A 22604-nucleotide genomic window follows, 5' to 3' on the forward strand; every position below is an offset into this window, starting at 1 on the left:
TGATGCTTCTATTTTTCGTCTTCAGCCATATGGCCAACAATCTCTGCTAGCTGCAAAGTTTCCAGATTTTCGCCTTGAGGACAAGTCCTCTTTCCAGGAGGGGTGTACTGATAAGGCACGTATCTTCCGTACTTATTCAAGGAGGAAGAAGCGAAGACAGAAAGGAGAAGATAATGATTTGTGTGAGAAATATATGGGGAAGATATTATTGAATTGTGTATCTAAATTGTTACATTGAGACCCCATTTATAGACAATACATTGAAATCCTTTTCTAACTAGGATTCCTATTCCTATTCTTCTTCCTATTCTAAGTAGGAGTATATGTACATATTTCTATTCTAACACTCCCCCTCAAGCTGGTGCATACAAATCATATGTACCTAGCTTGTTACAGATGTAATNTTTTATCCCGTAAAAACCTCGGTTTCTATCAGTCGCACAGTTGAATGGTTGGATCAAAGGCTTTGGATCTCAACCAAATGCCATTAAAGGAATGGAAATATCTCATCTTTTGTATGCTAATGACTCTCCAATATTTTGTGAAGCTGATGTGGTACAAATCAAACACCTTAGAGTCATCCTAACTATTTTTGAAGCTTTGTCAGATTTACATGTGAACTGGCAAAAAAGCTTTCCTTATTTGGTCAATGATGTTCCAAATTTGCTATCTCTCCTTGGCTGTCAGGTGGGAGCTCTTCCCACAATTTATCTGGGGATGCCTTTGGGGGCTAAAAACTGTTTTACAGAAATCTGGAATGAGGTTATAGAAAGGTCTGACAAAAAATCATCAAGGTGGAAATCTCAGTATCTTTCCCTAAGTGGGAGACTAACTCTCATTAATTCAGTTTTAAATGCTCTTCCTACTTACATAATGTCTATCTTTCCATTACCTAAAGGGATTAAAAAAAAAAAAAGAATTGACACATTGAGAAGAGACTTTCTTTGGCAAGGCAACAAGAAGAAAAGTAGTAATTTGAGTAACTGGGAAGTTATAACCTTGAGCAAGAAACATGGAGGTTTAGGCATAAAGAACCTGAGTCTACATAATAGAAGTCTACTAAAAAATCGCATTGGAGGTTCAATAATGAGGACAGTGCACTTTGGAGGAATTTCATATCCCAGAAATATGGGATGTTGAACCAGTGGAACATAAATGATGTTAATAGTCCCGATGGTAGCAGTGTGGTGGAGAACTATCAGAAACCAATGGCGAAACTACTAGCAAGACTACTGGAAAAATGTGGAGATTATTGTAATCGATGGAAGAAAAAATGATTTTTGGGTTGACCACTGGATTGGGCATAACCTGAAGTCTATGTTTCAGTTCTTTATTCTATAAGTCTCCAACAACATGACATGATCAACCAAATGTGGAGTCACAAGGGTGAAATCTAATCTTTAGAAGAGCTCTTAATGACTGGGAAGTAGAGAGTTTCGTAACACTGCTTCAGATATTGGGAACTTTTGGTGGATGCACCGATTCTACATACAGACTCAGGTGGAAACTAAACACGGGTCTTCTTAGTAAAGTCAGTGTATTGGCAGTTGAATCAAAGCAGACCTGTAAAGGAGAATTGGCCTTGAAAACAAGTCTGGAAAGTAAAATTCCTATGAAGGTGTCATTCTTTGTCTGCTTGGTAACCCTGCAGAACAATAGGAAGCCAAGAGAGAAGTTTTTTATGGCGTTCTTTCATTCTTAAATTGGATTGACAATTCAAATGCTTGTGTCATAATTGGGTGTGATACGATTCTTACAGTAGACAATCTCTTGAAGAATCTACCACCTGATTAGAGAAAGCTTCATCTACTCCAACTCCTCCAATGGACTGCACAACTTAATCTCCTAAGTGCTTGTTCAAAGCGGTCAATGAAATCAGAAAAATTGTCCCTGTTGCACATATTGCAAAAAGTAGACATACTTGAGATGGTGTTATTTTCTACGTGGCATACCACAATCATTTAAGGTTAATGTTGCTCAACCATCAACAATAACTAATGTAGCTCAATCTAGTAATGGTGGAGTGAGAAGGTACACTAATCTAGGAATTTAAGGAGATTCTGAACTCTCATAAGGTTTCTAATAAGTGCTTCTGAATTTATCTCCAGCAATTCCAGACTATTTACTCATAATACTTGTTCTGAATCACCACCTTCAATAATACTCGGAGATAGATCTGTTTATCAGTTTAAACTTTTAGACAAAGTGGTTCCTATGGTCCAAATGGTAAAGAAGAAGTCAATGGTCATGAATTCAGATTTACTGCCACCCACAAACAAAATATTTCCCAATAAAAAAATTAAAAAGATATCCATGTAATAGAGTGTATTGTAGACCGGAAACAGAAATAGAAACATTTGCTTTTTAAAAGTTAAAATTTCAGATGAGACAATCTGCATAATTAATCGATCCCAATGCCAAGCTTCTAGGTCTAGCAAGATAACGGGAGTATTGAAGATTGGTTAGAAAGTTGAACCATTTGACAACTACTCGTCCAGACATCTCATTTAAGGGAAGTGTTGGCAATGAGTTCTTAGACTAATCATGAGATAGTCATTGGAGAATTATGGTTTGTATTTTGAGGTAAGCAAAAGGTTCCAAGAAAAACACTATTATATGAAGATAGAGCGATATACTTTCACATATGCAATGGGCTGGTTGTCCTTCATATAAACGTTTGACCACCAGCACCAGGTACTATCTTAGTTGGAGGATATTTTTTTCTTGGAAAGGCAAGAAATAGTTTGTCACCGTCCAATCGTCCATTACAGATGCAAAATAAAGGTCAATGGCCTGTTGGGACTTTGCGAGAGTTAGTTTGGCTAAGACAGTTGGTTAATAAGGAGTAATGGCCTGTTGGGACTTTGTGAGAGTTAGTTTGGCTAAGACAGTTGGTTAATAAGGACTGCTGAAAATTATCACCATGTAGTTGATTTGTGACGATTAGGGTGCCTTGCAATTGCATTTAATCTGTCTTCACAAAAGAACCAGACATAATAAGATTGATTATCACTTTGAATGGCAAATAGCATCTAAAAATATAATTACAACTTATATTTGGTAAAATGATCAACCTGAGGATCTTTTATCCAATCACTTAAAGGAACAGGAATATATATTATATGTAACAAGCTTATAGCATACGATGTATATGCTTCATTGTGAGAGGAAGCATTGATTTTGAATAGGTAATTATGTAATTACTCTAATATCATAGATAGAGGAAGTCACATTGAACAATTAGGATAGGATCCCATTATCAACAGGATAGGATTCCAACAATCAATGGAATAATAGTAAATAAAGTTATGTCTAAATACACAATGGTTGAGAACCAGAGCTCTTATGTATCCTCAAACATTTTACTTCCTCTCTAGTCTATTCTCTATGTAAACACACAGCGTGCAATTAAAAAGAATCATCTTCCATAATGCAGAACTTCATAGGAGTAGTGACAAAAAGAGACACTATATGGAAGAAAGTGCTTATGCACCAGGTGGTCAAAACAAAAGTAGTCGCATATTACATAAACAAAAACATTACAGGATTAAAATAATTCTTCGAATAACAAATATCAAAAACCCTAAGAGTGAAGGACAAACCATTTAAAAGTGAGACCATAATTGTTGAAATACAGATATTCTATTTTCTTTGTTCTTTCATGTCGAGCTTTGGAAAGCCACTGAGAGGGAGAACGAATGATAGACTGCTAAAAGTCTTGAATAAAGCATTGATAGCTTTGCAGAGGAGAAACACTCATGATACAAACAAGAAAAACCCAACCTCACTAAACCAGGTTGGAAAGGAAGATGACGTACTCAAGAAACATGACCTCATGTTTTGTGTATAGAGCTTCAAACTCATGGCAACATCACAATCAATGTTTCCCACATAGACCTCTACTCTGAGTAAGTGGTGAAAATATGTTCACAAATAAAAATAAATAATCTAAACAGAAAAATGTTCTATCCCTTGTATGCCCATTACTAGGTATGAATCAGACAAATAAGAAAACCTAACAAACTTTAACGGAATTTTCAAAGGAAATTCTATGCCACTCACTACATGCTACAATTGCAGTCAAACTGAAAATTAGGAAAGGATGAGTACATCAGTATAATAGAAGGACATTTATACCTGAAGCTTCTTCAGGAGCTTTTCCAACGTTTCATACTGCTTCTCAATTTGTTGAACCTAGCAACAATGCAAGAAAAAAAGACAAGAAAATGAGCAAGCAGGAAATTTTAGGAGATCAACTTCAACATATGGGAGAGAAAGTAATTGAGGAAAGGAGGGAAAACGAAATTATCAGTGTTAATTTTCCAAGATAAACATGTATAAGCAGCAAAACCTGCTTAAAGAACTCATCAAGACCTAGTTCCCCAGAGTCCATTGGTCTTTGTATTCCCATTTCAATATCTTCATTTCTATCATTTTGATGCCTGGGAGCCTCAAAGGTATCAACACCATCCTACAACACAAATCAAACAGATAGATAATGAAAATCAACATTCTTCTTTTTCTATTTTTGATGACGAAGGAAACCCACAGCCGCTACCCTTTGGGTGTGCTCAGGGTAAAACCCCCACACCCGCACTAGGCAAGCTCGGTGCGACGAACTCAACCCAGAAGGCAAACCCCTTGCTTTCGCTGGCAAGGAGTTTCCAACTTGAGACCTCCAACATGGAAGTCCAAGCCCAAACCACCGGGCCACCCCGAAGGGTAACATTCTTCTTTTTCTTTGACAAGTGCAAATCAAAAGAATGTAGGATTTTACAAGGAATGCATAAAGTGACATGCTTCTGAGACTCGATCAATACCAAAAATAATTTAAGGAAAAAAAACTACTTGTAGATCCTTGTGACAAGAAAAACCAGTTCCAAACCAGAAAAGAGTACAACAGTCACCATAGGTTGACAACCAACTTAAGTATAATTTAACTATGATGTATCCTCCGAATTGGAACCTAAATATACTGGCATACTTATAGATGATTCATATAGTCCTCTCAACTAATTTTGGGTTGAAGTGCACTTGATAGGTAAAAATACTAGTTTCTAAAAAGGCACAGAAGTATTCTAAGATCTCAAAGAAGTACAGTACAACGTACATCAAATATGGACCTGAAATAATTATTCAACAGAGAGAAAGGAAAATCTTAGAATAAGTATTTAATAAGTACTTAAACATGAGAAGACAAAGGTTCGGTTTCTATCACATATTTTATTAATTGGACAGAAAAGAAAAGCATTAGCAAAGTTCTAACAAAAGAGAGTTTTTGATGCCGACTGTGAGAAGGAAATGAATTTTCAGGTGTCTCACACAAGCTAGGAGAGTATATACAACTGGAAACTTTAACCATAGATCACAATAACCAATTATTTTCTGGATCAAATCTGAGATTCAGATTATACATAAAGCAAAATGGATCTGATCAGTCGGTTGTGTTGAAACCTACATCTGTTCAACAGGACTCCCTACAAGCTTTTTCCCAGTAAGATTGTCATAATGATAATTTATAAGCATTAGCAACATTATGGTCAATACAAACTCTTTTTATTTTTAAAAACAATAGGGTCCAGATTAGCTTGCGCACCTCTTTCAATCCTCTGGCTATTCGCTACCTCCTACCGCCAAAGGTATATGACAAATCTAACAACAAAGGCTAGACAGATGGAATAAATCATTTGACACTTTATGCTTCTGTTGAGATTTGACCTTGGTCTCCATGGTCCATTCCAACCTCATTGACAGTTAGGACACACCCTTGGGTGTTGGTCAATACAAAAAAACCATCCATTCATATTTCATAAACTTAAAGAGGATACCATTTATTAAGACTCTTTTTAGAGAAACCAATGATTAAGACTCATTGTTCCACAAAGGGAAGAGCAAGCTAAAGTGTGAACTCAATAAACATGTTTAAATGTAACTTCAGATGTCTTTACCACCCAATGAAGCCCAATAAGGTATCTTCTTTTACTTTCTTTGTTATGTTGAAACAGCATTTTGTTAGGAGCCACACTAAAAGGCAAGTAATATAGTAGAAAGGGAAGGGGAAAACAAGGAATTTTCTTCCTTCACCTCTTCTCTCACCCTTAGAAGTTACATTTAAAACGAGCTGAACCTTAGTAGCTAAAAGAAGACGTCAATGCAGCTTCAAGCCTTCAACAATTATGGCAATGCAAAATGTCATAGAATGCTTAAGCACATTTATAAAATACATTATCCATGATCAAGTACATTCTAAATTTTTTTTCTCCAAATCAAATCAAGGAGAAAAAATAGGAAATCAAGAAAATTGTTATGTTTAGAAATCAACTGCATGACGGTAACTAAGAAAGTCCAATATTTGCAGTTTTTAACAATTGTCACAATCCAAAATGTCATTTTTCTGCAGCCCAATTTCCACTTTCAGCTTACCCATCTGCTGTAAGTCATATATAATGCTTACTACACGTAAAGTTCCTTTATTAACAACCATAAGCTCACTACCAAACCTATTCTTCAAATCAAATAAATAAAATTGCTGACAATACAGCAATAGTTGATAAATTGAGCTACAAAAGCTGTGAGAGATGAAAAAAATCTCAAAAGTAATTTTAACATATCTATCTAATTATCAGCAGCAAAAGAAATTAAGAATACTGATGTACATGGAGAGAAAGAACTTACATTTAAAAGGTCATTCATGGTGATACAGAAGAGTTAAGGATCTTTCTTGGCTCTCTCTTTAAGGTTTTCCTTCCACCCTTCACGATTTTAGAGAGAGAGAGAAAGAAATAAAGAGAGAGAGAATGTGTTTTGCTTTGCTGTTCAAACAGGGAGTGAAGGAGGAGAGACAGCGGTGAAGGAGGTTTTCTTATATTCATTTGGGATAATTTTAAATAAAATATCAAATTTTAAATAAAGTATATTTATTATTTCAATTTATGTTTTCAATTTTTTAAGAATGTAAAAAATTGATTTATAAGTCAATATGTTATAAAACATTAAAATTTTAAATTTTACAAAAAAATAATTACACATATTTGGTATGAAGAAATTGTTCATATCATGTTAATGTGATCAAATTTTTTATAAAAGAATAGTTAATTATTACCTGGTTTATTACTCTTGTATGTTTAAATAAATATTTATTTAAAAGTTCACAAATGTAAATATTCATTAATTTATAAAAGAAATGGAAAAGGATCAAAGTTTCCCCTGAACGATGTGAATAACCCATTTATACCATTTGTTAAATTTTGAGAAAAAAAATGTCTCTACCATTATCCTAAGCGACCACAAATATCCTCAACAGTTAAAAACCCAAATTTTTAGTGACTTGGCAAGCCATGTGGGACTAATCACTACACCTAAGCGTTGCTAATTAGGATTCACTTGAAAAAAACTAGTCATTTAGCGGCGACAAAAGTCACCACAAAATCTCAAAATATCGCTACTAAAGATTTTCATTGATTTTTAATATTAAATTATGATTTTGCGTTTTTTTCTTCTAGTTTTTAAAAAATCACAAATGATATTGATCAAGGAGGAGTTTGAAGACACTATATGTTTTATTTTTATGTCATATGTAAATGCATAAAATGTACAATAATGCATTATGTAGTAGGAAATTTGAGTCGAGAAGTAATTTTGATGATTTTCGTAATAATATTGGATGTTTTTAAAATTGATAGTACATGTTATTTATTTTAGAAAATTAGGTTGCAACCGAAATTTAATATCATATTTTCTTGTTGAAAAAATAGGTTTTTACTAGTGAATGGCTATTGCAACCTTAGTCACACCGCTAAAAATCACTCAAAACCTTTAGTGACAAAATTTTGAATTTTGTGGCCACTTTTATCGTTGCTAAAGATCTAATTTTTTTGAAGTGAATCCTAGTTGACAATGCTTAGGTGGAGGGTTTAGTCCCATGTCACTTTCCGCGTCACTAGAATTTCAGGTAGTTAACTATTAAAGATATTTGTGGTCTCTTGGGGTAACGGTGGATTGATATTTTTGGCTCCAAAAATATAGGAAGTTCAAGTGCTATGATCACTTCAGAACCATTAATGGAAGCTCAAGCTTAGGCTTCTTCGGTTGGGTTGTGGTGCAAGGGTCAAGGCCTCCAAGATCACTTAACCAACAATGTTTGTGTGGTAGATGAAAAAACAAAGGCTAGTGAGGCAGATGATAAAGCAAAAGCACAATGGGAGAAGGTTGATGTTCAATTATGTAGCCTCCTATGGCGATCTATCGATTCCAAGTTAATGCCCTTGTTTCACCCATCCCAGACATGTAATTTAGTTTGGAAAAAAGCACATATTTTATATACTAATAATATACCTCAATTCTATGATGTGATATCTAGAATGACCAACTTAAAGAAACAAGAATTTGATATGTCTACTTACTTAGGACAGGTACAAGCAATCATGGAGGAATTTGAAACATTGATGTCAGTCACTATGAATGTGGAAAAACAACAAGAGCAAAGACAGACGTTGTTTCTAGTTCTTACACTTGTTGGACTTCCTCCTGATTCAGTGCGTGATCAGATTTTAGCTAGTTGTGTAGTACCTACAATTGATGAATTATTCTCTTGTCTACTTCATCTAGCCGCGCCTCCGATTCACAAAGTAGTTTCATCATCCACCATTGACTCGTCTATTCTGGCATCTCAAACCATAGATAAACGAACATATCAGCCTATGGAGAATCGGCGATGAGGTGATCGTTTTGGAAGAGCTCGATCCAAGTGTAGTTATTATCATAAGCTTGGCTACACTCATGACATATGTCATATTTTTCATGGTCCACCACCCAATTATGATCCTACTTCTATAAAGGAATATAATAGGTACATTCAGAATCGCGCAAGCAATCCAACATCTCCATAAATAGCATTTGTTACTCAACCTGATCAACAACCCAATAATGTTCATATTGCTTAGGCAGAATATGATGAGTTCCTTCAATATCGAGCAAGTAAGAAAATGTCTCCACAAGTAGCCTCAGTTACTTAGCTTAATGTTCATGTTAGGGGTAATTCTTTTGCTTGTGTTTCACAGTCTAGTACTCTTGGATCATAGGTTATGGACTCAGGTGCTTCTGATCATATTTCTGGTAACAAATCACTTATGTCTGATATTGTTTATTCACAATCTCTTTCTGGTATTACTTTAGCCAATAGGATCCAAACAAAACCAAAAAGGGGTTGGAAAAGCCAAACCGCTCTCTTCTGTCCCTCTAGACATTGTTCTTTATGTCTCTGGTTCTCTTTTTAATCTAGCATTTGTTAGTCACTTGGTGTGTGCCTTACATTGTGGCATAACTTTTTTTGATGATTCTTTTCTTAGGACAACAGTACGGGACAACTGATTGGCACAAGACATGAATCACAAGGCCTTTATTATCTTACCTCTTCAAATTCCTTCACGACATGCTCCGTTACAGATCCTCCAGCCCTAATTCACAAACGTTTGGGCCATCCGAGTCTATTTAAACTACAGAAGATGGTGCCTAGTTTGTCTAGTTTATCCTCATTAGATTGTGAGTCGTGTCAACTTGGGAAACACATTCGTGCTACATTTTCCCGTAGTACTGAGGGTCGTTCAAAGTCTATTTTTTCATTAGTCCATTATGATATTTCGGGTCCTAATAGAGTCAGTTCACCCTTAGGTTTTCGTTATTTTGTTAATGTCATTGATGATTTAAAAAAAATAAAATTAAACCCCTCCTTAGGAGCTCCCACCCCTTTTGCTCCCTTGGTGACTCGAACTCGCAACCTTCGGGTTGGAAGTGAGGGGTGCTTACCATCCGAGCAAATTCAAGATGTACTTGGGTTTTCTTAATGAAAGATCGTTCTGAGTTATTTTTATATCCAAAAGTTTATTTGTTGAAATACAAAATCAGTTTAGTGTTTCTATTCGTACTTTTCGTAGTGATAATGCCTTAGAATACTTATCCTCTCAGTTTCAGGAATTTATGACTCACCAAGGAATTATTCACCAAACATCTTGTTTATATACCCCTCAACAGAATTGTGTAGCAGAAAGGAAGAATAGGCATCTCATTGAGACAGATCGCACTCTCCTCATTGAATAACATGTTCCGTTGCATTTTTAGGGTGATGCAGTCCTTGCATCTTGCTATTTAATTAATAGAATGTCCTCATCTTCTATTCAAAATCAAGTTCCACATTCCATACTATTTCCTCACTTACATCTATACTCTATCACCTTCGTGTCTTTGGGAGCACATGTTTTGTTCATAACTTAGCCCCAGGTAAACAAAAATTAGCCCCTTGTTGTAATGATCCGGTAGGTTATTTTTGAGAATTTTGAACTATTCGTTTATCTTGAGTTAATTAATTGATGGGTAATTGTAGATGATTAACTTAATCGATAGTTAAGAGGCTAAAGTGATAAGTTATTTAAGACCCTATACTATTTGACCCATATATATTAAAATAAGTAGTAGGGTTTATCACTTTTATACTTAATCATTTAGAAAGAAAAGGGCATCGATTACAGAACAAAAGGGCACGAAGAATTGCAAGTAAGCAAATTTCCCCCGGTCTTCCATTTTTGTATATGCCTACATTAATTACTCCATATAAGAGTATTATTATATGATAAAAATCTTAGGTTGGAAAATAAAGTTAGTGGCTGGTAGGTTTGTTGGAATTACTGTGACCTTTTGGATCTAAAGGGACAAAAAATTTGGTGGTTAATAAATGAATGGTAATCATAAGTAATCATGTTTCCTACGGAAGTTTTGTTTAAGGAATAACAACATGGAGTCTTGTTATTCCTAAACCAATGGGAAGACATTTACTAAATTAGTGCAATTAATATTTGATTATATATATATATATAGTGGAATGGAGTTGGCATCTTATGATATTTATGCAATTGGGTTGAAAGGATGTAATTTGCAACTTAAATTAAAGAATATGTAGTGCAATTTTGGAGATAGGGGGATCAGGAATTGAGTAGCCAATTATTGGCCATGAATTGGCAATTAATCATTATTAATGGTAGATAACATGGATGTAAATATGGGTTACATTCGCTTAGGTTACTAATTATGTATTAGTTTGAATTTTTTTTTGGAATTCTTCTATTCAACACATTATGATTCAAGTTTTGACATATTGAGATATGTAATTAAATAGATAGTATGTGTGTTATATTATGTGAATATTATTAGATTTATGATATTGGAGAACTTGGAACTTAACCCTAGACTTGAAATTTAGAAATAAGAGAATTGACATGTTAAACTTGATTATAGATTTGGGTGAGTTTTTGGGTCTAGGTTAAGCCTATAGTAATATGGGTGTTGTTAGTTCTAAAATTGTATTGTGATCATGTATTTGAATGGATTGCATTGATTTGGAAGCTCAACGAAAAAAGAAGGCTCAAGTCCAGAGTGAATTGTTGATTAATTGAGCAAGTAGATTTCTAAATTCTTGTTAAGTGTATAAAATCATGTATTTTCTTGTAATATTTATTTGAGAGTAATGAGACTTGGTGATGGATTGACTTGTCCATATTGAATAATTCAAATGTGTGAAAAAGTTGAAATAAAAGGCAATGTGATTAATTATTGGTGTGTAAGAATAGTTTTAAAAGGCTTATTGATTCATTTTTCATATTGTATCACGATTGTGTTGTTGTGAATGGTTCATTGTTATGAAAATGATCATCTCCTCATTATTTGTGTGAACATGTCATTTGCATTGATTCTGAGACATGGTTTTGATAAGTGTTATGTGAATTGAGGAGGATGTATCATTTCGAGGGATGTGTCATATGCCGCGATAGATACTAAAATTTGAGGGACGTGTCGCACGCCGTGATGAATTCTATTATCAAGGGACGTGTTGGACGCTGCAATGAATTTTATTATTGAGGGTCGTGTTGCACACCGCAACGGATGCATGGACATATATCTCCCCTATGGGTCCCGGAGTGAGAGACCGCGGGTGTGTATCGTTAGGTCAGACATGCATTAGTATACTTGACATTGCATTTCAATGTGTTGCTTATCTTTACCATTTGTGAACTTGTGAGTGCCTTTCTGTGAAAATTGTGATTTTGTGAACCTGATCTTATGTTTTGTTGATTTGTATTGTTGAAGTGATGTGGTTGAACTATGAGCTATGTAAATTGTGAACTGTTAGGTTGGACTGATTTTTATGTAGGTTGTAGTTGTGGAAGTTCGGTTGGGGTGTAAAAAGTAGTCCTATTCTATTCCCTTAGCTTGTTTAGAAGTTTAATTGTTGAGTACCATGTTTGTTTGGTACTCACCCCTTGCTTCTACAATTGTTTGTATGTTACGAGCCCGAATCTTCGGGATACCTTCTACTCTCTCTTTTTTCGAGGCTTCCTGTGGAGATTTGTGAGGTAGTTGTTTGTCTTCTCAGGGAACCTTCTTTCTCCTAGTTATGATTTTGTTTTACTTGAGAGACAACGTCATTTGAGACTTGCATATTTTTTTTCAATTCTAGTATTTACATTAGAGGCTTGTGCACGTGACAAATAGGTTTTGGCGATTTAGTTAAGTTGGCTTGTTATCCGTATTTAGTAATTGTTATTAAACTTCTATTTTTATTTTATTTCCACACTTTATCGAAATGGTTGAGTTGTAGGCTGACTTGTCTTGGTGGGATAAGACCATTGCCATCACATCCATTTTTTGGGTTGTGACAAAATGGTATCAGAGCTCAGGTTCATAGGTCACACGTGTATATAAGCTGAGTTTACGTAGAGTCTCAAGAATCGGTACGAAGACGTCTATACTTATCTTTGAGAGGCTATGAAGACTATTAGAAAACTTCCTTTTGTTCATTTTTCTCATCGTGCCTCGTTACCTTCCCTAGTACTAAGCTATTGTATATTCTTTTTACAGATGACGAGGACTAGAGCTACTGGTGGTAGAGGGGAAGCACTTACCGAGTCAGTTATTGAGGCCCCAAGCTAGAGGTCGTGCTCGTGGAACGACACTAGCTAGAGGTCGTGCCTGTGGAGCAGCACCAATGAGGGGCCATGCTAGAGAGGTCTTTCCACAGCCTCAGATTGATGACAAAAAGGACCACTTGCAACCACACCTTTGCTTCAGGATACATTATTGAGGGTGTTAAGTGTGCTTGAGAGCTTTACTCAGAGTGGTGGTGCGACCGCCACACCACATAACTCTCAGACTAGAAAGGGGGCTCAGACCCAAGAGCAACAACAAACTTCAATTATTCAGGATGCGGTGGGGCAGCCACCAGTGGCCCTCGTGGTTGGGAATGATCTTGCACCAGCAGTTAGGGGTTGACTTTCTCTTTCAGATAGGATGTGTTTAGGGCATCTCGAGAAGGGGCTTCCTTTCAGTCCATTGTGAGCACCGCCAAGAAGGCGGAATTAATGGAGAGAGAGGAGTTTGGGACCGTAAGAGGGCTCGTACATCATGTCAGTTTCATGGTGCCTCATTTGGAGGCAGGGGATCACACAGAGGAGGTGGTTCTTTTCAGCATCAGGGACCCATTCATGCATCTATGACTACATCCGAATATGGTCAGATACCTCGGGGTTCTTATAGAAAGGGTCAGGGCTCATACTGTTCACATCAGCGCCCTATAGGGCGAGGCAATTATAGTGGGTTTTCAGGATCCGCACAACAGTTCCCAAGTCAGAAGTTTTGCTTTAGTTGCGGAGATCCCGATCACTTGATGCAACAGTGCACTTCCCATAGGGGTCGTGGAGGAACCCAACCTAATTCTTCATTTCATACTAGACCACCAGTACCACAGGGTAGAGGCCGTGGCAGAGTTCAGTCAGGTAGAGGCAGTAGAGCTTCTAGTTGCGGTACTGTAGTTCAGTAAAGTGGGGGTAGAGGTACCACCCAGGCTAGAGGTGGTAGGGGGGGCCACTGTTATGCTTTCTCGGGGAGACTCGAGGCAAAGACTTCTGATGTTGTTATTACAGGTATCATCCAGTATCTCATCGATCTGAGTCTGTATTGTTTGATCTGGGGTCTACATTCTCTTATGTGTCTACATATTTTGCTGCTGAATTTGATATGATGTGTGATAACATGCTTGTACCTATTCGTGTTTCTACACCCAGGGGTGAGCTCTTAGTGGTGGATCGAGTGTATCGATCCTGTCTTGTTTCTTTGGCGGGGTATGACACTTGGGTAGACTTAATCATTCTGGGATGCTAGACTTTGATGTTATCTTGGGTATGAATTGGCTTTCTCTTTATCATGTTATTCTTGATTGTAATGCTAAGACTGTGACTTTGGCAATTCCTGGTGTTTCGAGGGTTGAGTGGAAAGGTACTAGTGGCTCTTATCCTAGCAAGGTCATCTCTTTATATGTGCTCAGAGATTGGCAGAGAGAGGGCGTTTGTCTTACTTAGCTTTTATTCGGTACACTAGTGTTGAACCACCTCCCGTGGATTCTGTTCCCGTGGTTCAAGAGTTTCTTAATGTATTTCCTTCTGATCTTCCAGGTGTTCCTCCCGATAGGTATATTGATTTTGCTATTGATTTGGAGCCAGGCACTAAGCCCATTTCTATTCCTCCCTACCGTATGGCTCCAACAGAGTTGAAATAGTTGAAAGAGCAGCTGCAGGATTTATTGAGTAAGGTGTTTATTCGCCCTAATGTGTCACCTTGGGGTGCCCTTGTGTTGTTTATGAAAAAGAAGGATGGGACTATGAGGATGTGCATTGATTACTCACAGTTGAACAAGGTAACAGTGAAGAGTAAGTATCTTCTTCCGCATATTGATGACTTATTTGATCAGCTACAAGGAGCATCGTGGTTCTCTAAGATTGATTTGAGGTTCGGGCATCATCAGTTAAAGATTAGGGCATCAAATATCCCTAAGACAGTTTTTCAAACTCGGTATGGGCACTTCAAATTCCTAGTGATGTCCTTTGGGTTGACTAACGCCCCTGCAACATTCATGGAGTTGATGAATAGGGTGTTTCAACCATACATTGATTCTTTTCTGCTTGTCTTCATCGATGATATTTTGGTTTACTCCAGGACTGAGGAGGACCATGTCGGACACTTGAGGATTGTACTTCAGAGGTTGAGGGAAGAGAAGTTGTATGTCAAGTTCTCAAAGTGTGAGTTCTGTCTTAATTTCGTGGCATTCTTGGGACACGTAATGTCCAAAGAGGGTTTTAGAGTAGATCTGGCCAAGATTGAGGCAGTTAGAGGATGGACGCGACCTACTTCTCCTACCGAGATTTGGAATTTTATGGGATTGGTAGGCTATTACCGATGATTTGTTCAGAGTTTCTCCACTATTACAGCTCTATTGACTAGATTGACTCGACTGGGTGTGGGTTTTCAGTGGTCTGATGAGTTTGAGAAGAGCTTTCATAATCTTAAGACTTTGTTGACTTTGGCTCCTGTATTGACTCTACTTGAGAAAGGTATAGACTTTACTTTGTATTGTGATGTTTCAGGAGTCGGATTGGGTGGTGTATTGATGTAGAAGGGGAAAGTGATTGCTTATGTATCTAGGCAGTTGAAGTCCCGTGAGATCAAATACCCTACTCACGATTTGGAGTTGGCGGCTGTGGTATTTGTACTTACGTTATGGCGTCATTATTTGTATGGGGTGCATTGTGAAATCTTCACTGATCATCGATGTCTTCAGTACATCTTCAGTCAGAGGAATTTGAACTTGAGGCAGCGGAGATGGCTTGAGTTGTTGAAAGACTATGATGTGACCATTCTATACAATCTGGAGAAGGCCAATGTGGTGGCCGATGCTTTGAGTATGAAGACTCTTAAAATGGGGAGTTTTGCCGCGCTTAGTATTGAGGAGAGACCGTTGGTTAGAGATGTTCATATGTTAGCTAATAGTCTTGTCCAGTTGCAGATTTCGAAGGAGAGTGATGGTATGATTGTTTTTCTAAGGCTCGCTCTTCTTTAGTCGAGCAAATCCGTGAGCACCAATTTGATGATGAGAAGATATGTCTCATTCGAGAAAAAGTGTTGAGAGGGAAAAATTGATCAAGATTCTTGAGGAGGCCCATTGTTCTCGATATTCCATCCATCCGGGAGAGTCGAAGATGTATCTTGCTTTGAGTCAGCATTACTGGTGGTGTGGCATGATGAGGGATATTGCAGACTTTGTTTCTAGGTGTTTGACTTGTCAACATGTTAAGTGTGAGCACAAGCGGTCCGGGGGTGTATCTCAGAGGATGCCTATTCTTACTTGGAAGTGGGAGCGGATCACTATGGATTTTGTTGCTGGTTTGCCTACCACAATGGGTAGTTATGACTCCATTTGGGTTGTTGTTGATAGGCTGACCAAGTCTGCCTATTTCATTCTGGTTCGGGTGAAGTATACAACGGAGAAATTAGCTGAGCTTTATATCAGTCATATTGTGTGACTACACGAAGTTCCAATTTCTATTGTATGTGATCGAGGTTCATTGTTCACTTCCCATTTTTGGAAGGCATTACAATATGGTTTGGTACTCAGTTAGATATGAGTATAGCTTTTCACCCTTAGACAGATGGTCAATCCGAGCGGACGATTCAGGTGTTGGAGGACATGCTCCGAGCATGTGGGATCGATTTTGATGCTAGATGGGATCGACATTTTCCCTTAGCAGAGTTTTTCTACAATAACAGTTATCACTCTAGTATTCAGATGGCCCCATTTGAGGCGTTGTAAGGAAGACGGTGTAGATTTCTGATTGGTTGGTTTGATTAAGCCGAGATGGACTCTTTTGATACAAACTTGCTTAGAGATTCTATGGAGCAAGTCCGTATGATTCAGTATAGACTATTGACAGCCTAGAGTCGACAGAAGAGTTATGCAGACCGGAGAGTTAGAGCCTTAGAGTTTATGGAGGGCGATCATGTTTGGCTTAGAGTGTCACCCATGAAGGGTGTGATGTGGTTCAGAAAGAAGGGCAAGCTTAGCCCTAGATTCATTGGACCTTTTGAGATTTTGAGCCGAGTAGGAGAGGTGGCCTATAAGTTGGCCTTGCTACCTGGTTTGTCGGCAGTCCATCCTGTTTTCCAAGTCTCTATGCTTTGGAAGTATATTGCGGATGAATCTTATGTGCTTTCACTCGATTATGTGGAGCTGGGTCCAGCCTTGACATTTGAGGAGGAGGCTATCGCTATGTTAGATAGGCAGGTTCGAAAGCTTAGGACCAAGGAGATTGCTTCAGTGAAGGTGCAGTGGAAGCACCATTCAATGCGAGAGGCAACTTGGGAGGCGAAATCTGACATGCGTGCCAGATATCCTCAGCTTTTCGAAGCTTCGGGTACTTTCTTTTACTTTATGTTTGAGGACGAACATGGTTTTTAATGGTGGATAATGTACTGATTCGGTAGGTTATTTTTGGAAATTTTGAACTATTCATTTAACTAGAGTTAATTAATTTATGAGTAATTTTAGATAATTGACTTAATCGATACTTAAGGGGCTAAAGTGATAAGTTATTTAAGACCCTAAACTATTTGACTTATAAATATTAAAATAAGTAGTAGGGTTTATCACTTTTATACTTTATCATTTAGAAAGCAAAGTGTGTCGGTTACAGAACAAAAGGGCGGCACGAAGAGTTGCAGGTAAGTAAATATCCCCCGACCTTCCATTTTTATATATGCCTACATTAATTACTCCATATAAGAGTATTATTATATGATAGAAATCTTGGGTTGGAAAATAAAGTTAGTGGCTAGTAGGTTTATTGGAATTGTCGTGACCTTTTGGATCTAAAGGGACAAATTTTTTGGAGGTTAATAAATGAATGGTAATAATAAGTAATCATATTTCCTACGGAAGTTTTGTTTAACCGTTCCACAATATGGAATCTTTTTATTCCTTAACCAATGGGAAGACATTTACTAAATGAGTGCAATTAATATTTGATTAATGTAATTTGCAACTTAAATTAAAGAATCTGTAGTGCAATTTTGGAGATAGGGGATCAAGAATTGAGTAGCCAATTATTGTCCATGAATTGGCAATTAATCATTATTAATGGTATACAACATGGATGTAAATTTAGGTTAGATTTCACTTAGGTTACAGATTATATATTAGTTTGGATTTTTTTTTTTGGAATTCTTATGTTCATCACATTATGATTCAAGTTTTGACATATTGAGATAGGTAATTACATATTGTGTGTTATATTATGTGAATATTATTAGATTTATGATATTGGAGAACTTGGAACTTAACCCTAGACTTGAAATTTGGAAATAAGAGAATTGGCATGTTAAACTTGATTATAGATTTGGGTGAGTTTTTGGGTCTAGGATAAGCCTATAGCAATATGGGTGTTGTTAGTTCTAAAATCTTATTGTGACCATGTATTTGAATAGATTGCATTGATTTGGAAGCTCAACGAAAAGAGAAGGCTCAAGTCCCGGAGTGAATTGTTGATTAATTGAGGCAATTGGATTTCTAAACCCTTGTTAAGTATATAGAATCGTGTATTTCCTTGTAATATGTGTTTGAGAGTAATGAGCTAGGTGATGGATTGATTTGTCCATATTGAATAATTCTAATGTGTGAAAAAGTGGTAGTAAAAGGCAATGTGATTAATTATTGGTGTGTGATGTGTTGAGAATAGTTTTGAAAGGCTTATTGATTCATTTTTTATGTTATATCACAATTATGTTGTTGTGAATGGTCCATTCTTATAAAAATGATCATCTCCTCATTATTTGTGTGAACATGTCATTTGCATTGGTTATAAGACATGGTTTTGATAAGTGTTATGTGAATTGAAGATGATGTATCATTTCGAGGGACGTGTCGCGCGCCGCAACAGATACTAATATTCGAGGGGGGTGTCACACGCCGCGATGGATGCATGGACAAATATGTCCCCCATGGGTCCCAGAATGAGAGACTGCGGGTGTGTATAGTTAGGTCAGACATGCATCACTATACTTGACATTTCATTTCATTGTATTGCTTATCTTTACCATTTGTGAATTTGTGAGTGCCTTTCTGTGAAACTTGTGATTTGTGAACCTGATCTTATGTGTTGTTGATTTGTATTGTTGAAGTGATGTGGTTGAACTATGTGCTATGTAAATTGTGAACTGTTAGGTTGGCTGATTTTTATGGAAGTTGTTGTCACAACCCAAGGGTACCCCTTAGACATAACATAGAACCCTGAAAGGCACCACTTAAGCCACTTAGCATACCATAACATAAAGTAGTAGAACAATAAGAGTAAAAACGCATTTAAGTCCAAAAAGTCTTTATAAAAGAAAAGCGGAAGTCTAGACTTGTCTTAATTAGCCATCTATTACAATTCATGAATCAAAATAGGGTCACAGTCCCACCAACATAATCCAGAAATAGGAAGTACTAAAAAGAAACTCAAAATGAAATGTCCCGTCCTCGAATCATGAGGACTCACCACAAGCAAGGAGAATAGTCGAATCTAAGCTTGAACCAAAGGATAACCGCCTTAAGAATCGAAACCTACACTATGGGAAAAATGTAGAAAATATGGATTAGTACAAATATGCACTAAGTATGATAGTCATGCACAAAATCCTTAAAAACATGCTAAAAAGGACATTTTAGTAGAATGCATGTCATTTACTAGTTTAAAGCATCATTTTGAAGATAATGAAAAGGTCTAAGTCGTAAGCATAAACAACTCATATGTCATTATACCATAATAGGAACATACCATAAATACCCTCAAAGCATACCTATGCAATGCATGAATAAGATTCCATAATCCCACCCATTTTAAGTAAAGCTTCTTGAGAAGTTATAGTTCATATCTCATCTTTTTGTTCATACTATCATAAAGGGAGATTAGCCTTAACCGACATAGACCATGGGAGCTTACCATGGAATCCAGTGTCTACCCCACACCAAAAAGGGGTTGTCCTACTTGCCTAAGGTAGAAACATACTCTTAGCTTAGGTGGATCCACTAGCTAAAGACCTATGAGGGCTCATAGTATATGGGTTAAGGGGATTGTTACTAGAAAACCTAGCATCTACTAACGTGAGGGCTTCCATCCCAAGAGATTGTTCCTAGAAACCAGACCTCTACTAACGTGAGGGCTTCCATCTCATATTACTATCCACTCGGTGCTAAGCATAATTCCCATTGAGTTCATGTTAAGTCTTGACTTAAGTTCATAATTACGGAAGAATGTCTTGACATTCAATTCATAGAACTCATACTACAGTTCATAGATTCAATAGGTGAGACTAGACTTCCAACCTTAGAATCACTACATGTGAAAAACATTTCACATCATATCATATTCATACTTAAGTGTGTACATGAGGATAATCATCCAATCAACACAACAATTAGATCATGTCACTTTACTCTCAAAGTGATCTAAAAGCATCTTCATAAACCTCATATCATGCATAATTCTCATGCTTTGTCCTTCAAGGGCCATAGATCACATTCAATCAACTTATCTAGAATTACTACTTTAGACATGAATGATAACATGATTCAAGTAATTCAATTACTAGATGCATAATTCTATCATATTCTACTTGCATCAATCAATACCAACACTTTGAGATCCAAATTGAGAAAATAGGGGAAATCATGGATTCTTTGGGAATTCAACATAAAACCATATAAAATAATCAATATAACCATAATTAAACATAATTCAATAATTAAAAACAAATTTGAAAGGAATCCATGAGATTGAAGTCAAACCCTAACTTTTGGGATTTCTAGCTTTGAAATTAAGGGTTTTGGAGGGACTCCATGGATGAAAACTATCCATGGATGAAGCACTACCATACCTTGGTGAAGAAATCCAACGAATTTGAGTGAAAAAGCCCCCCTTTCAAACCCTAGCTTGATTTTTCTTCTTCTTCTTCTTCCTTGGGGTTCTAGAGAAGATTTTGGGGGAAGTTGGTTTTTGATTTGTGAATTTGGAAATTATGATTTGGATGCTTAGTTTAGGGACTTAAGAACCTTATATAGTTAGTCTAATTTAGTTTAAAACGATGTCATTTAATGTTAATTAAAACCCCAAAACGCCCCTAGACTTAATTCCCAAGACTTAATAAAAAAATTGTTTTCCAGCCTTGACCCATGACTCCACGACCCACAGACCGTGGGTAGGACCACGACCCGTGCTGGTAATTCGTGGTTCATGGTCTACAACTTGAAAATGAGGACTTAACCTACCGAGCCAAGCCACGTGGCATGGACCCATCCATGAGGCGTGGGTCCTGCCCGTGGCTACTGCCTTAGGCAAATTCTAAGGAGGCCTCACCCACGCTGCCCACCTAAGGGGCGTGGGTCCATCCATTTGGAGTGGGTGGCCTTCGTGGGAGGTGATGGTTTTGGGCAGTTTTAGGGTCCTCCTCAAGGACCCTTGGTTAGTCCTTGGGGGGGTCGTACCTTGACGTTTAGGCCCAAAAACCTATACATTGAGTATCGGGAGTTATTTAGGACTCTAACCCTTACGTTAGGCTCTAGTTTAGGCTACTAGTTTTCAGAATGTTACATTATCTCCCCCTTGGGAACATTCATCCTCGAATGACGATCTAGACACCTTACGGAATTAAAGACTCAAGACTAGCAACCCATCATGCATGAAACATAAAAAATAATGCACAATTCAAAGGAGGAAACTTCAACTCCATCTAAAACGTAGTCAATGCAACACAAGGTAGTAGTAACTACATCTAACAACCCATTATGCATGAAACTCAATATTTCACATATTTATAGGAGGAATTACCTTCTCCAACTAAAATCATTATCAACACAACATCATGGAGCCAATATGCAATTACTCTCAAAAGCACACTAACGCATGTTCATCAACTCATCTCATGAAGTCAAATAGGCAACTCATACTAAATGCACAACAACATGAGAAACATAAATCATGAAAGCTCATTTTCTTTACTAAACATGAATTTCATCAAGAACATGCAAAACATAAGGAAATCATGGAAAAGCTCATACAACACACATGACTCCCAAAACACTAAAACTCAAGAGGAACTAATTACCTCAAGCTTGAATAGGAGTGGAAGGAAAAAAATGAGGATGTCTGGACTTCATATTGGCCTCGGCCTCCCAAGTACCATTCTCAACTAGATGATTCCTCCATAAAACCTTAACGAAAGTTATTTCCTTGTTCCTCAATCTCTTGACTTGCTGATCTAGGATTTCTACCGAAATTTCTTCATATGAAAGGCTTTCATCAACTCCCAAATTTTCTAAGGGAATAACGAACACCGGATCCCCAATACACTTTTTAAGCATAGAAACATGAATACCGGGTGAACCAGGGCCAACTCATTTGGAAGTCCAACTCATAGGCAACTTTCCCAATACGCTTCAAAATTTGATATGGGCCCACACACCGGGACTAAGTTTCCCTTTTTTGCCAAACCTCATCACACAACCTTCATATGTGAGATTTTCAGATAGACCCAATCATCAACTTCAAATTCTAGGTCTCTTCTCCTCACATTGGCATAAGACTTTTACCTACTTTGAGCTGTTCTCAACCTCTCTCTAATGAGCCAAACTTTCTCAATAGCTTCATAAACCGATTCGGGACCAATAAGAGCAATTTCACCTACCTCAAACCAAC

General features: G+C 37.2%; 1 protein-coding gene and 1 pseudogene across 1 annotated transcript in view; one reads left to right on the top strand and one right to left on the bottom strand.

Moving 5' to 3' along the window:
• The window catches only part of LOC125873504 (syntaxin-132-like), a 33447-nt gene extending 26631 nt beyond the window's left edge, over positions 1 to 6816 (bottom strand). Inside the window, exons 1-3 of the mRNA XM_049554432.1 lie at positions 6676 to 6816; positions 4352 to 4471; positions 4138 to 4194 (exon numbers count right to left, since the gene is read on the bottom strand). Of these exons, the coding sequence (XP_049410389.1) occupies positions 4138 to 4194; positions 4352 to 4471; positions 6676 to 6693 (195 nt within the window). The 5' untranslated portion in view covers positions 6694 to 6816. The remainder of the gene's footprint in view (positions 1 to 4137; positions 4195 to 4351; positions 4472 to 6675) is intronic.
• Positions 6817 to 13406: 6590 nt separating this feature from the next.
• Positions 13407 to 17332, top strand: LOC125873523 (uncharacterized; annotated as a pseudogene).
• Positions 17333 to 22604: the final 5272 nt, after the last annotated feature.

Source organism: Solanum stenotomum, chromosome 1 (genome assembly GCF_019186545.1).
Source record: "Solanum stenotomum isolate F172 chromosome 1, ASM1918654v1, whole genome shotgun sequence".
Lineage (NCBI taxonomy): Eukaryota > Viridiplantae > Streptophyta > Magnoliopsida > Solanales > Solanaceae > Solanum > Solanum stenotomum.